Here is a 16,579-nt window from a genome sequence, read left to right as displayed (position 1 = left end):
CAAATGGGACCTAATTAAACTTAAAAGCTTCTGCACATCAAAGGAAACTATTAGCAAGGTGAAAAGACAGCCTTCAGAATGGGAGAAAATAATAGCAAATGAAGCAACCGACAAACAACTAATCTCAAAAATATACAAGCAACTCCTACAGCTCAACTCCAGAAAAATAAATGACCCAATCAAAAAATGGGCCAAAGATCTAAATAGACATTTCTCCAAAGAAGACATACAGATGGCTAACAAACACTTGAAAAGATGTTCAACATCACTCTTTATCAGAGAAATGCAAATCAAAACCACTATGAGGTACCATTTCACACCAGTCAGAATGGCTGTGATCCAAAAGTCTACAAATAATAAATGCTGGAGAGGGTGTGGAGAAAAGGGAACCCTCTTACACTGTTGGTGGGAATGCAAGCTAGTACAGCCACTATGGAGAACAGTGTGGAGATTCCTTAAAAAACTGGAAATAGAACTGCCTTATGATCCAGCAATCCCACTGCTGGGCATACACACTGAGGAAACCAGAAGGGAAAGAGACACGTGTACCCCAATGTTCATCGCAGCACTGTTTATAATAGCCAGGACATGGAAGCAACCTAGATGTCCATCAGCAGATGAATGGATAAGAAAGCTGTGGTACATATACACAATGGAGTATTACTCAGCCATTAAAAAGAATACATTTGAATCAGTTCTAATGAGGTGGATGAAACTGGAGACTATTATACAGAGTGAAGTAAGCCAGAAGGAAAAACATAAATACAGTATACTAACGCATGTATATGGAATTTAGAAACATACTGCATTTTTAATTACAGTAATTAGAAGCGAGAAGCCGAATTTCTTTAGTTGTCGGAAAACTGGTAAAAACAAGTGAGATTATATGCAAAGTTTTATAATTAGACATTTGGCTCATACAAGTACATCCAATAAGTTTTCCAAGCATATTTTAAAGAAACATTAAAAGTGGTGGTGATATGGAGACATTATGATGCTAAAACAAAAGTTTTCTTGTATTTTTAACATAGCAAGTGTTGAAAGTAAAGATAATATGTTATATCCATTTTCATGTTACAAAATGATAATTTTACAAACAAACTGGGGGGTAGGTGAGGGAGTAAAACATTTTATCTAACATCTGGTATAGCAAGACCTTAATTAAGCAGAATATGCCTCAAGATGAAAAAGTTAGAGATGTCAAAAAAATTTAGGCAACTGCTAATCAAAGGAGGATCTTGTGCAGCAGGCGAGCCTAAACAGGATGGTTAGAGATGGAATGATTTAAAACTCCAACTACACAGAGTACAGTGAGTTAAATCACAGGAAAAATGTTGTGAGATAGGTTTAAAATTGATCAGATTGAGATTTCTCACTGTTTTTATCTTTAAAATAATACACATACACACACAGTTAATATTCTACAGCTGAAGAATGACTGATGCTTTGCAGATCCAACCAGTCCATCCTAAAGGAGATCCGTCCTAGGTGTTCATTGGAAGGACTGATGTTGAAGCTGAAACTCCAGAACTTTGGCCACCTGATGTGAAGAGCTGATTTGAAAAGACCCTGATGCTGGGAAAGATTGGGGGCTGGAGGAGAAGGGGACGACAGACGATGAGATGGCTGGATGGCATCACTGACTCGATGGATGTGAGTCTGAGTGAACTCCGGGAGTTGGTGATGGACAGGGAGGCCTGGTGTGCTGTGATTCATGGGGTCGCGAAGAGTCGGACATGACTGAGCAACTGAACTGAACTGAAGAATGATAAAACCCTTGGGAGCTGGGATTCTTTAATCTTGTATGAATGGAAGAAAATGGACATTAGAAAGTAAATGGAAAATAAAAAGAATCAGGTTCTATGTAATTTACCCTTGTCTCTGTCTGTACTCCAAGGGCAGAAATCCTGAGTCAACTGCACTAAGCTATTGGCCAGGAGAGAAAAGGGCCATGAAAGATTCATTCATCAAGCTGCTCAGGAATGGACTGACCCATCTGCTCAAACAGGAAAAGGTGCACATTCACCAGCCACTTCAGAACCACCAGAGGAAGGAGATCATCAACATTTCTTAATTCCTTGCTACCCCTGCTTCTTACACCAAATGCCACATACAAAAAGACCCTTTCAGACATGAGTCTAAAACAATGAGCCTGAAGGAAACTCCAAGACTCACTCATCGGTCACACTGTATTTCCATGTACTGACTGGAAAGTATCCGGACAAAATTACAGGGATATAGAAAAAATGGGAAAAATTGAGGTCAGGAGGAGAAGAGGGTGACAGAGGACGAGATGGTTGGATGGCATCAGGTCTGAGCTAACTCGGAGGTAGTGAAGGTCAGGGAAGCCTGGCGTGCTGCAGTCCACGGGGCGGCAAAGAGCTGGACATGCCTGAGCGACTGAACAATGACGACGACAGGAAAGCCGGGCGACAGCCTTCTCTCTGCCTCCGCTCTGCTCTGGTCCCAGCAAACCAAGCCTGCTGTGAGACCAGTGACTGCCCCTCGTGGGACCTGAATCACATGCACTGTGCAACTCGCAAGGTAGTTTTCTAAGGTTGGGTTTCAATCTAAGTCTCTCCAGTATTAAGTGATTCTTGTGAAAAAGAACCAACGGCAGGACATCCCAGGTGGCCCAGTGCTTAAGACTCTGCCTTCCGACGCAGGGGGTGTGGGTCTGATCCCTGTTTGGAGAGCTAAGATCTCATCAAGCTTCGCTGCCTACAAAAACAGAACATAAACAACAGAAGCGATATTGTAACAAATTCAATAAAGACTTCAAAAATGGTCCACAGTAAAAAAACAAGTCTTTAAAAAGGATCTAAGGGCTGTGGGTAAAATGTCAATGGCAGCTAAATATAAGTTAGGTAGGTGGTCACACTAAAAACTACCAGTGTGAAGCTGCCCTCACAGAAACTGCCACTGAACTGACTCCAGAGAACCTGCTCCCCGTGGAACCCTCCGCTTCCAGAGGGCCATGGACAAAACAGATGTCAACCAGCGGACTGGCAACTTGGGGAAAGAAGGGGACCCTTGATGCGCCAGGTGCAGTGAAGAAAGCAAACGCTGGAACCTGGATGAGAAAACCGGGAAGACGAGATAGATGACTTCAAACACGAGAACCACCGACACCAACGGGGCTGTGTGACCCCAGAGGGGAGAGCGAGGACCAGGCGGGAGGCAGGGAGGGAGGGCGCGTCACCGCGGCCAGGCCACAGTGCCCAGATGCCTGCTGACATGGTGTGTGAAGGCATTTATTTTTTTTTTTTTTAGGAGATTAACATTTGAATCAATGAATCTGAGCAAACTCCAGGACACAGTGGAAGACAGAGGAGCTTGGCATGCTACAGTCCATGGGTTATGAAAAGTCAGACACAACTTAGTGACTGAACAACAACATTTAAATCAGTGAACTGTAAGGAAAGGAGATTACCCTCCAGAATGTGAGCCTTAGTCAGTCAGTTGAAGTTGTTAAGAGAAAAAAAAATTAAAAGACTGGTTCTCACAAGGAAGAGGGAATCAGTCTCTAGTCGGTCTTTGGACCCAAACCGTAACATCAACGCTTCTCAAGGTGTCCAGCTTACCCGGCCGATGCTGGACTTGCCAGCCCACACAATCACGTGAGCCAGCTCTTCTAAAGTCAATGTCTCTACAAATTCAAACACACACACGTATAACCTTACTGGTTCTGTTTCTCTGGAGACCCTGACTAATTACAGAGAAACTGGGTCAACATAGAGAAAAAGCTTTCAACCATGAAGGTTACCCAGGAATAGGACAGGCAACCTCAGGAAGCATTTAAGCCAAGGCTGGACAGACGTCTGTTGGTGATGCTGGAGAGAGGATTCCTGCATGAGGAGGGTGGACACACTGAACGTACAGTTTCCTTCCAGCTCTTAGCCTAAGCGTGACCTTGAATGGCAATAAGCAGCTTACCTGGCAGAGGGTAACGTTCCCGTAAGGCTTCGCCTCGGCAAGGAGGTGAGCCTTTGCTTCCCGTTTGTCGCCATGCACAAGCAGGACTGGTTTCTTCCTGAAAGGAGATCACAGGTATTTGAAATCCCTCATTCATGAAGCTGGTCTGGTGCCAGTGAAGGAACGCTGACCACCGACACGTGTGTCCGGCCTGTGTGGTGACGGAGTACAGGGCCAGCACAGGGCAAGTGACCAGTTAACCTTTGCTAAGTGGTTACCTTCATTAGGGGGCCCCGTGGCCTGATCCTGAATCTCTGCAGTGACCCAGGGGGGCTGGGACTACCCTAGGTCCTTGAGCAATTATCTTCTTTGGTCCAAAAGGACGCATCATCAGCTCTGTGTTATTAGATTAAGAGATCACACTTAGTGTTGTGGATCGTGATGCTCTTTTCTTTCCCTTGTTTTGGACCAAACAATAGGTCACTTCCTCACTAGCCATCCCTTCGTTAAACACCTACTGTGAGTGAGGCCTGCACCACACGCCCAGGATACAAGAGTGCAAGGGCCCAGGTCCATGCACGCAGATTCACTAGGAGTTATATTTCAGTGAAACGAGCCCAGTGTGCGCCAGAAATGCCCTGTTTTTCAATTCAAAAGGACAATATAAAAATATTCTGCAGGAGTACTGTTTGTGATAGCCGAGAGATGGAAACAACCCAAATGTTCATTGATAGAGGAATGGATAAAGAAGATGTGGTACATATACACGATGGAATATTACTCAGCCATAAAAAGGAATGAAATCATGTCACTGGCAGCACATGGATGGACCTAGAGAGATTCATACTGAGTGAAGAAAGTCAGAGGAGAGATATAGTGTGACAGCCCTTAAATGTGGAATCTAAAAGAAACGATACAAATGAACTTACTTACAAAACAGAAAGAGACTTGCAGACTTAGAAAAGGAACTTATGGTTGCCTGAGGCGGGGAAGGGATAGTTCGGGAGTTTGGCAAGGTCATGTACACACTGCTATATTCAACATGGATAACAAGGACCAATTGTACAGCAATGTTATGGGTCAGCCTGGATGGGACGCTGGTCTGGGGGAGAATGGACACATGTATATGTCTGGCTGAGTCCCTTCACTGTTCACCTGAAACTACCACATTATTAGTTGGCTATATGCCGGAGAAGGCAATGGCACCCCAACCCAGTACTCTTGCCTGGAAAATCCCATGGATGGAGGAGCCTGGAAGGCTGCAGTCCATGGGATCGCTGAGGGCCGGACATGACTGAGCGACTTCACTTTCATGCACTGGAGAAGGAAATGGCAACCCACTCCAGTGTTCTTGCCTGGAGAATCCCAGGGACAGGGGAGCCTGGTGGGCTGCCATCTATGGGGTCGCACAGACTCGGACACGACTGAAGCAACTTAGCATACACCAATACAAAATAAGAAGTTTAAAGTTTGAAAAAAAAACTCTGCAGTAATAGATTAACAAGGCCTTTAAGAGAACCATGATCTACTCTGGTTAATTCGAAGTGACATAATCCTTAGAAGTCAATATATTTTTAAAAGCTCGCCCAACAAAACAAAACTTGGATTTTTCTCCAACAAGCAATCAAATAAGATGAACAACTTCCACGGTCATCAGTTACGTGCAGAATGATGCTCTGTCACACATGAAGGGATCACGCTCAACTAAACAGAAACGTGACAGCAAACACTCATCCGGGACTAACCCTAACCCCAACAGCCTCATGCTAGTATGTTCAGGAAAACAAAGAGACACACCTTCTCAGGTACTTTCTATCTGGAACAAATTTTCTGTTTTGTAACCAGAAAAAGAGTACAGAGAATAATGTAATAGATAATCATGCATCTACTGTCCAGAAACTGTGTTATCAGATCAGGTTGTTTTTTTAAAAAAAGATTAAACATTACTGACAGAAATGGTAGTCTTCATTAATTACTTCAAGTTGGCTTGTGTGTGCTCAGTTGAGTCTGACTCTTTGTGACCCTATGGACTGTAGCCCGCCAGGCTCCTCTGTCCATGGGATTCTCCAGGCAAGAATACTGGAGTGGGATGCCATTTCCTCTTCCAGGGGATCTTCCTCACCCAGGGATTGAACTGGCCTCCCCTGCATTGGCAGGCAGATTCTTTCACTGAACCACCAGGGAAGCCTCACTTCAAATTTACTAGTGTTCTAAAAACTATAACAAAAAGGCTGCATGATGGTTAATTTTGTGTCAACTTCACGGGGCCAAGAGTGCCCAGATAAACATGATTTCTGGGTGTGTCTGCAAGGGCATTTCTGGATACGATCAGCATTTGAACTGGTGGCTCAGTAAAGCAGATCACCCTCCCTAATGTGAACAGGCGTCATCCAGTCCTTTGAGCAGGCTGGGGAAATTCTCTCTCAGATTTGTGGGCATGCGTGCTCGGTTGTGTCCAACTCTTTGCGACCCCGTGGACTGCAGCCTGCCAGGTTCCTCTGTCCATGGAATTTTCCAGGCAAGAATACTGGAGTAGGTAGCCATTTCCTTCCCCAGGGTATCTTCCTGATCAAGGATTGAACCCAAGTCTCCTGCACTGCAGATGGATCCTTTACCACTGAGCCACCTGGGAAGCCCTGGTTTAAATCACTTATTTTGTTTTTCCGTTACATGCAGCTACAACTAATCTTAAATGTTACAGGTTTGAGTGTCAAAGCTGCTTGGGAAATTTCAACAGCATTCTGTCTATAGATCCTCCCTGGTGGCTCAGATAGTAAAGAATCTGTATGCAATGCAGGAGACCAAGGTTCAACCCCTGGGTCGGGATACCCTGCAGAAGGGCATGCTAACCCACTCCACTGTTCTTGCCTGGAGAATTGCATGGACAGAGGAGACTGGTGGGCTACAGCCCATGGGGTCACAAAGAGTCGGACACGACTGAGACACACACACACACACACACAACACACATGAAAGTTCGCAGTCTGACGTGCTCAATGCAGCATGGACTTTGAGGATCCTGACGACCATTTTTCTGCATGTGTATCCCTCCACTTTACTTGCTGCTACGGGATTCTGCCAAGTGGATGCACTGGAAATGGGACAGGGGGCATGTCACCATGCAATGGGATCTTGATTTGGTCTGCACTGCCTAACATTACCTCCATATCTGCGTCATGGAAGGCCCTATGACTCCTGCATTAACTTCTGAGCTCCAGAAAGAATCACCTGTGAAACAAGAGAGACTCAAACAAAAAAAACAAAAAAACAATCCAGCATCAAAGTGCTAGGTGAAGTGCAGGCTTACGGGTCAAGAACGCAGGTGGCAATGACCTTTTCCTTCCTATGAGCATTGGACCTAAAATTCTTTTATTCAGGTTGAAATTTGTCCTACCCTACTTCTGGACAGAACAGAGGGACATGCTAAAATCTGTATTAAGAAGGCTTGTGATTAGTTTAGAATAGATGATAAAAAAAAAAAGGCTGCTTTCCCATTATAATAACGTTATAAAGATTTCAATAGTTTCAAAAGAAATATTCAAAGATGGACAGCAGGTACCTGAGAAACACAGATCTTGTGTTTTCAAGCTCCATTAATTAGAGTTTTGATGTCATCCATCATTTTGCACAACTCACCTGAACTCTGGTGGATACTGTCTTATGAGCCAGTCCACGTCAAAGCAGTAGTTAAACTAGATGGAAGGAAAGAAAAGACATCATGGGCAATTTAGAAAAGCAGTTCATAAGGAGAAGTGTCTAGTTACTGAAATGAAAGAGACTCTAAACTAATCATGAACTACACACAGTGTTATTTCTAAACCTGGACCATTATGCTGCAATACTTACAAACCTAAAATACATCCCGAGGGGAATACATGGCTTAAAGGTTCTGAGTCAGTGAGGCAGTGCCTGAGAAAACAGAAAATCATCTCTGCACTGTGGCAGCATTTGTATTTGGTTGGTCAAAAAGTTACTTTGGGTTTTTCCATACAGTAATGAAGGGGCTTCCCTAGTGGCTCAGACGGTAAAGAATCTGCCTGCAATGCCAGAGACCCTGGGCTGAGAAGATCCCCTGGAGAAGGGGAATCTGTCAGTTGCAATCTATTGAGTTAGGTTTGTAAACAGGTGCCTGGAATTGGACATTCACTACAGGCTTACGACATACATCAGACTACAAGTTCTGGACCAGACTTACCTGTGGGTGTCCTCCCCATGCCTGGGTAATCCCTGGACCCTCTCCTGAACATAATGACACATTCTAGCTGGGAGAACACACACAAATTCACCCCATGTTCCATCTAGAGACCAGGATTTCTGCTGCCAAGGAGAATGTGAAGCACACAGGAAGCTCTGCCTTCTTTAGGGACAATACCTTGCTCTATCTGCTGGAGAGCCTGGCACCTTAAGGTGCTTTATCAACACAAAGGGACCAGGCCTGTCACACAGGAGCAATGAAACATGCATCCGTAACTTTCCTCGCTTCTCTGTGGAGGGTGTAGGGAATTTCTCATTTATTTCTCTAACTCAAATCAAACTTGATGTGGCCCTCACCTCTCTACCCACACCTCCCAAGGAGCGGCATCAGAGTCCCGTGAGATTATCAGTGTGCCAGAGAGACGTTCCCCGCGGTGGAATTTCCAGGATGATTTCCTGGCCAGTCAGGAAATAAGAGTCAGAAGCCCCAGTGAGTGTGCATCCACGTTCCAGGCTGATGGATCCCACAACCGTGGTGCTGGGTGCTGGCCTCCAGGTAGGTGCCATCTTGGGGACCCTGCACGGGACTGACCCACAGATCCCACTGCTCATTTTCCTCAAAAGTGGTTTCTGTGTCCCCCTCCCACCCAAAGACCAAACTGGAAACTCACCTGAGCTGAAGAAACAAGTGTCCCAAAGAGAGGAGATAAAATATCTGAGGAGACAAAACATCAAATTCATATTTTTGATAAAAATTACCTAATAATGATCACAACTGACTTATTAAACAGTCACTGACGGGCAGAATTTGGCTTAGAAAATGGTGCGCTGAAGAGTTCCTATGAGGCTAGACTTTAATGTTCCAGAAAATTTCCCTGGGCTGATAGTATTTATTATGTATCACTATTATTTAACTGAACATAATGGGGAAAATCAAGATCTACAACTTTAGAACTGGATGACTAGTCAGTTTTGGAAACTGTCAATGAGAATGAGAATGATACACATCCTTCCTATTTCCAAATCTTGTTAATTAAAAAAATTTTTTTTCTTCTATTTTTGGGCTGCATGTGACTTGTGGAATCTTAGTTCCCTGACCAGGGACTGAACCCATGCCCCCTGCAGTGGAAGCAGAGTGTCTTAACTACTACACTACCAGGGAAGGGAAGCTCTGGAAGGTCCTGTCTTTAAGGGAGAGTTGAACAATCAAAAAGAAATCACGGTATGTAGTTTCCCCATTTCCTCCCACTGCAGCCCCTCTTTCTACCTTTCTGAATTATCTGAAGTTCCTCCTCCTTGAGATCTAAATAACCTACAATTATGGCATTTGCTGGTGTGGGATACCTTAGGAGTATGCACTTCATGCCAGAATGCAAGTGCAAGTCACTCAGTTGTGTCCAACTCTTTGCAACCCTATGGACGATAGTCCATGGAATTCTCCAGGCCAGAATACTGGGGTGGGTAGCACCCATCCTTCTCCAGGGAATATTCCCAACCCAGGGATAGCACCCCGGTCTCCCACTTTGCAGGTGGATTCTTCACCAGCTGAGCCACAAGGGAAGCCGTGATGCCAGAATGCCTGCATTCAAATCCCAGTTCAACCATATTCCTGTGACCTTGGGCGGGTTTATTCAAGTTCTCTGCAGATCGGTCACGGATTCAAGGAGGACAACTGTTAACATCTACTCACAAGGCTGCTATGAGAATTAAAGGACATCACCTACATAACCCACATAAAAGCTCCTATCATAAACGTTACCTCCCCTTCCTTCGTATCTTGGTACTAACAGCTAGTGTTATCAGTTTATTACATATAGCAAAGCCTTGCATATCTCTCTATTTCCTGTTTCAGTCTCTCTCAATATGACACTGAAATCTACCTTACATTTCCTCAGAGCAGTTAGACATTTGCAGAAAGGAAAAAGAAACAACTTGTACAATCAAACTCCTTATAGTATGGAATTAAATACACCAACATTTATACATCACACACAAGATGTATTGGTTTAGCCAGAAAGTTTGTTCAGGGATTCCACAGGGTGTTACAGAAAACCCTGAAGGAAATTTTTGGTCAATTACACATTTGATGTATGATTAAAATACTATTCACAGTGAACACAGCCTGTTCTTGAATGTGGGCAAGAATGGTGCTGTGAAATAAGGCGCAACGTCTACTCTGCACACCTGCTGTGTGGCTCTGTGAACATGCTGTGCTGGGCGCTTCATGTGTTTTCTCCCCCGACCCCGTTTTCTTTTCTTTTTTCTGAATTTCCAGTTTAAAGGTGAGTAAAATTCTGAAGAATGTTAGGTCCTTTGTTTGCTGAAGCCCCAATATTTTGTACATGACTTCAAGAACCAACTCATTGGGAAAGACCCTGATGCTGGGAGAGACTGAAGGCGGGACGAGAAGGGGACGACAGAGGATGAGATGGTTGGATGGCATCACCAACTCAGTGGACATGAGTTTGAGTAAACTCCGGGATTGGTGATGGACAGGGAGGCCTGACGTGCTGCAGTCCATGGGGTCGAAGAGAGTCAGAATAACAACAAAGGTCCTTTGTCAATTACCAACACAGCAGGCAAATGCTGAAGCCGGATTCAAGTCTGTCTCCAGGATTCTAAGGCTCCTGCTGGTCTCTCAAAGGCAAGCCTTGTTTCCTCTCTGCAGCCAATACTTGTGACCATAAGTGCAGCGGGGAGCATGGGGTGTTTCCTCACAGACCCATCCTCCAGATACCAGCTGCCTGTCCTACAACTGAACTCAGTTCCAACAGCATCCGCCTGGAGCTGGCACTGGACCCCACAGGTGAAGGGCTGCCCCCATCTCAGGCTCAGAGGCCAATCACAAGGCCAGACCCCTGCACGTCTAAGCCTCACCCACCACCCCTCCCCTTGGGTTTGATCATTTGCGCAGTGCCTCACAGAACTCAGGAAGGCTCTTTATTCACCAGATCACCAGTTTTTCATAAAAGGATGCAACTTGGGAACAGCCAGAGGAAGACGAGCACAGGTCAAGGTACGGGGGAGGGGCTCGCCACACCCCTTCCATGCGCACCAGGCCCAGTGCCTCCTGTGTACACTAACCTGGAAGCGCCGAGGACCTCTAAAGGGAGGTTTTGGGTTTGCTTTTTGTTTTTTTTTTTCACACAGACAAGACTAATTAAATCATTGGCCACTAGTGATTGACTGGACCCTTCCCTAGAGGTGGGGGCTGGGGCTGAAAGTTCCAACTTTAACCACAAGGTTGGTTCCCCAGGCAACCAGCTCCACCTCCCGCCCCCCCCAACCCCATTCCTAGGGGCATTCCAAAAGTCTCTGCATTAAAATAAACAGGTGTGGTTGAAAGGGGCTCCTTATGAATAACAAAATATACTCCTTTCACCTTTAATTAATTTGTAGCTATTTCAGGAACCTGGGACAAAAAAACCAACACCCAACTAAAACCAGTGGGAAGACCAAATGTCTATATATATCACAGTATCACACAGACGTTCCCTGAGACAGAAACCAAAGACCAGGGCGCTCTTGTTTTCACCCAGAACCAAGCCCAGGTTTTCACACAGTGGTCCTCAAACTCGCTCAGGCAACAGAATCCCCCGAAGGGCTCGTGAAAGCAGACTGCAGAGCCGGGCTCCCAGAGTCAGATACAAGGACTCTGGAGGGGAGGCTGAGAACTGGCACTTTTAATAAGCTCCAGGGGATGCTGACGCTCTGGTCCAAGGGAACTACTGCTGTCACTTACTGGCTACTTTCTAGATCAAGTGTTACCGGATCAAGTTTAACCTTTACAAGTGAAGCACCGCTAAGCACTGTCTGAAGGCTTCCACCAGGGGGTGCACAGCCGTGGTCCCCAACCCTTTTGGCACCAGGGACTGATTTTGTGGACGACAATTTCTCCATGGACTGGAGTGGGGGAGTGTTTCCAGATGATTCAAGCGCATGGCATTTACTGCGCACTTTATTTCTATTGTTATGACATCAGCTCCACCTCAAGTCATCAGCCATGAGATCCTGGAGGTTGGGGACCCCTGATCTACTGGGCTGTGGGAAGCAGCCACTGGCTTCCTGACCTAAGGAAACAGTTTGCTGTCAAACAAATCCATCTGCCTGTCAAAATGGTTATTTTCCCCTAAGAGTGTTCTTGGAGGTCCTTCCTAGGAGGTCCTCCTGTTTGACCAAGGGGGACCCCCTCAATGCAGTGTGAGGGCTCCCGTTCCCCAGCTTCACTCACCCTTGATGTGGAGGGCTCCCATGTTATACTTGGGCTTAATCCCAGAGACTCTCGTGAGGTAGAACTGGAAGGGGTTCCCTTTATCCAGCAAGTCCCAGACGTCCTGGCCTTCCCCTGACGTTTCCTGCTCGTCTTCCTCCTCCGGGAGCCCACAGCTGGTGGGGGGGCCATGAGGCCCAGCTCCCCGAGCCGTGCGGTCCCTGGGAGAAGGGGGGCCTTGCTCCTCTTTGACCCTCGAGTCCTTCGCCGGCTCCTGCTGCAGCTCTTGAGGCAGTTCATCTTCACTGCTGGACAGACACCAGCCCAGGTCCTCCTGGGAACCGGTCTTCTGTCTTTTGCAAGGTGAAGCTTCTGAAACTGAGTCTGTGCTGCTGAATTTCATGGGCTCCAGCTTCCTCCTGTGGGCAGCTTTCCGAGCCTCGGAGCAGGTGTACTTCAGCTGCCCGGCGGCGCCCTGCCCGGCGTCGGGAAGGAGAGAGGCAGATGGCTTGTCCAGCTGCGGCTTCTCCTCCTCACTTTCATCACTACTGGATATCGTCCACTTCCCATAATTGCCTTCCTGGGACATCATGCTTCTGGAAAACAAAGGCAAAAATCTTGTTATTTCCCATTCACCAGTTCCCAGGTGGTGCTAATAGTAAAGAACATGTCTGCCAATGCAGGAGACTTAAGAGACAAAAAAAACGTGGGATTTGATCCCTGGGTCGGGAAGATCCCCTGGACGGCAGGGCAACCCACTGCAGTATTCTCCACTGGAGAATTCCACGGACAGAGGAGACTGGCGGGCTACAGTCCACAGGGTCGCACAGACACTGGCAAACTCATTCTCTTGCTCTCAAATTCCGTGTCCTGAGCTTTTAGGACACATGTATAGCACACCTGACACTTACCAGATGCTGAGCTGTTTTCACTAACATCAGCTGCTGTGTGGGTGTTCAGGGCACATGAGCAGAGTCTGCCACGGGAACCTGGCAAATAAAGTGACAACAGAAACCCTGCTCACCTTCTCCTCTAGTCTTTCCACCTGGATCTTGATCTTAAATGCCTGAGTGGTATCTGGCACAGCACAGGTCTAACATCACTCTCTGGGTAAGTGATGGCACTAGAATCAGAATTACAACCCATGTGCGCTGACTCGAAGATCTGACATCATTTGGGTCATCAAAGTACAGTGTTTCCCAAAGTGGAGATGACTGGGGCCTGACATTAATCTCTCATTATGAAACTACCTCTCTTCTCCATTCCTATCCAATCCCTCAGCTTAATCAAGGAGGAGGTTGTTTGTAGAAATGCCTTTAATCCTACTTTTGAACAAATAACAGGCTTTGGGCTCTTCTGCAGGCACCAGTAATACTTTGGTTTAACGTGAGCAGGAGGTATCTAACGGATCCATGATATGTACAGTAACTGAAGTTTACTTCTTAAAGACAGTGTTTATGTAAAAGTGGGTTCAAATAAAAACATTAAGCAAACAGTAGTACAGCTGTTGAGAGTAAGACAACACTGGGGAAGTAACCAACCACATTAATGAAATTCAGCAAACACATTAAGCTACTGTGCCAAGGAGGGTAGAAATCTAAAGAAACTCTACCACCAAATGCCAACTCATAACATTAGTGCCTATTAGATACTAAAAAAAATTGTGAATGCAAAGGTATACTCCTCTTAAAGCTGCTAGCTCCTCCTCTTCCCCTACCATCCTAGTCCCAGCTGGGCTATTTCTTTTACACTTTCAGCTGCTTCTTATAGAGCTTGCAAAGCATCGGGGGGGCATGGGAATCAATCTCAACTGAGGCCAGGTGTAGCCAGTAGTGGGCAAATATGGACTCCAATGTCAAATCCAGTCATTCAGTTTAGTCCTTCAATCATGTCTGACTGTTTGCAACCCCATGAACTGCAGCACACCAGGTCTCCCTGTCCATCACCAAATCCCGGAGTTCACTCAAACTCACGTCCATCAAGTCAGTGATGCCATCCAGCCATCTCACCCTCTGTCGTCCCCTTCTCCTCCTGCCCCCAATCCCTCCTAGCATCAGAGTCCTTTCCAATGAGTCAACTCTTCGCATGAGGTGGCCAAAGGACTGGAGTTTCAGCTTCAGTATCAGTCCTGCCAATGAACACCCAGGACTGATCTACTTTACGATGGACTGGTTGGATCTCCTTGCAGTCGATGGGACTCTCAAGAGTCTTCTCCAACACCACAGTTCAAAAGCATTGATTCATCAGCGCTCAGCTTCCTTCACAGTTCAGCTCTCATATCCATACATGACTGCTGGAAAAACCATAGCCTTGACTAGACGGACCTTTGTTGGCAAAGTAATGTCTCTGCTTTTGAATATGCTATCTAGGTTGGTCATAACTTTCCTTCCAAGGAGTAAGCGTCTTTTAATTTCATGGCTGCAATCACCATCTGCAGTGATCTTGGAGCCCCCCAAAATAAAGTCTGACACTGTTTCCACTGTTTCCCCATCTGTTTGCCATGAAGTGATGAGACTTGATGCCATGATCTTAGTTTTCTGAATGTTGAGCTTTAAGCCAACTTTTTCACTCTCTTCTTTCACTTTCATCAAGAGGCTTTTTAGTTCCTCTTCACTTTCTGCCATAAGGGTGGTGTCATCTGCATATCTGAGGTTATTGATATTTCTCCCGGCAATCTTGATTCCAGCTTGTGCTTCTTCCAGCCCAGTGTTTCTCATGATGTACTCTGCATATAAATTAAACAAGCAGGGTGACAATATACAGCCTTGACGTACTCCTTTTCCTATTTGGAACCAGTCCGTTGTTCCATGGCCAGTTCTAACTGTTGCTTCCTGACCTGCATATAGGTTTCTCAAGAGGCAGGTCAGGTGGTCTGGTATTCCCATCTCTTGAAGAATTTTCCACAGTTTATTGTGATCCACACTGTCAAGGGCTTTGGCATAGTCAATAAAGCAGAAATAGATGTTTTTCTGGAACTCTCTTGCTTTTTTGATGATCCAGCGGATGTTGGCAATTTGATCTCTGGTTCCTCTGCCTTTTCTAAAACCAGCTTGAATATCTGGAAGTTCACGGTTCACATATTGCTAAAGCCTGGCTTGGAGAATTTTGAGTATTACTTTACTAGCGTGCAATGTAAATATGCACTTGGGCAGGTTACATAATTGCTCAGCCTCAATTCTCTCCTCTGAAAGTAGGTATCAGATCTACCTCCCAGAGTTTGTTCAGAAAACATTTATTGAGCAGTTTCTATGTGTCAAGCTCTGGGAATAAGAAATTAATAGCATAGAAACAGCTTCCGCCTTAGGAAAGTTTATCCTTCAGGGAGAAAGAAACAGACCGACAGGAACAAAAATAGCCAAGAAGACCAAGATATCTTTACAAATATTCATTATATTCATTATATTTTATAGGTATGAGAAAGTAACACAGACGCCTTTACCTTATAATATCCTGAATGTAACATTTAACTGAGAGCCCAAAGAAGAAAAGGAAACAGCCAAATAAACTGGAGGTGGGAAAGAAGAGTATTCCAAGTGAAAGAACCCAACCTGCAAAGGCCAGAAGAAGGCTGCAGTTAACTCCAGAAAACAGACCCGGACCTGGGTAAGGAAGACAGGGAAGACGAAGGGGGGTAGCAGGAATAAGGAGTCAAGTTACAGGTCCTGGGCTTTAAGAACAGTGGGGCTACACTGAAGGGGAGTACCTTGTCCGATTTACTTCTAAAATATTCGGCTCCTTACAACTCTGCACCCCAACATCCTCTGGTAGAAGGGGACGACAGAGGATGAGACGGCTGGATAGCATCACCGACTCAATGGACCTGATTTGAGCCAACTCTGGGAGATGGTGAAGGACAGGAAAGCCTAGCTGCTGCTGTCCATGGGGTCTCAAAAAGATGGACACGACCGAGAGCCTGAAGAACAGCAGCTCTGTCCGGAGAATGGTCTGGAGGGAGACAGGAGTGGAAGGAGGCGGGTCCTGCGGGGACCCTGGGGGCTGGAGAAGGCGGAGGGGAGGCAGCGAAGGGCGCTGAGGCGGAGGTACACGGAAAAGAAAGATCTGCCGCTGACTTTCCTCTGCGTTTGCCTCGGGCCGGGCACAGCTCTGCCGCGCGCGCCCTCACTTCACGCTCGCAAGTCTCACCGCTGGAAGCAGCACGACGGCTCCCTCTGACTGGGAACAGCACAGAGTGAGCGCCCGGCGCGCTCGCGGCTTCTCGAGGCCGCCCGCCCACCGAGGGGCCAGAGTACGAACCCGCGG

The 16,579-nt window shown here is 46.1% G+C and overlaps 1 protein-coding gene across 1 annotated transcript in view; it reads right to left on the bottom strand.

Moving 5' to 3' along the window:
- TDP1 (tyrosyl-DNA phosphodiesterase 1) overlaps positions 1 to 16,152 on the bottom strand; it is a 77,346-nt gene extending 61,194 nt beyond the window's left edge. Inside the window, exons 1-5 of the mRNA XM_010845181.1 lie at positions 16,023 to 16,152; positions 12,341 to 12,915; positions 8,781 to 8,824; positions 7,552 to 7,607; positions 3,937 to 4,033 (exon numbers count right to left, since the gene is read on the bottom strand). Coding sequence (XP_010843483.1) covers positions 3,937 to 4,033; positions 7,552 to 7,607; positions 8,781 to 8,824; positions 12,341 to 12,915; positions 16,023 to 16,123 — 873 coding nt within the window. The 5' untranslated portion in view covers positions 16,124 to 16,152. The remainder of the gene's footprint in view (positions 1 to 3,936; positions 4,034 to 7,551; positions 7,608 to 8,780; positions 8,825 to 12,340; positions 12,916 to 16,022) is intronic.
- Positions 16,153 to 16,579: the final 427 nt, after the last annotated feature.

The sequence above is a fragment of the Bison bison genome, unplaced genomic scaffold (assembly GCF_000754665.1).
Source record: "Bison bison bison isolate TAMUID 2011002044 unplaced genomic scaffold, Bison_UMD1.0 scf7180017864213, whole genome shotgun sequence".
NCBI classification, from domain to species: domain Eukaryota; kingdom Metazoa; phylum Chordata; class Mammalia; order Artiodactyla; family Bovidae; genus Bison; species Bison bison.
Note: the sequence above shows the minus strand (reverse complement) of the source record. Positions and strands in the feature narration are given on the sequence as shown.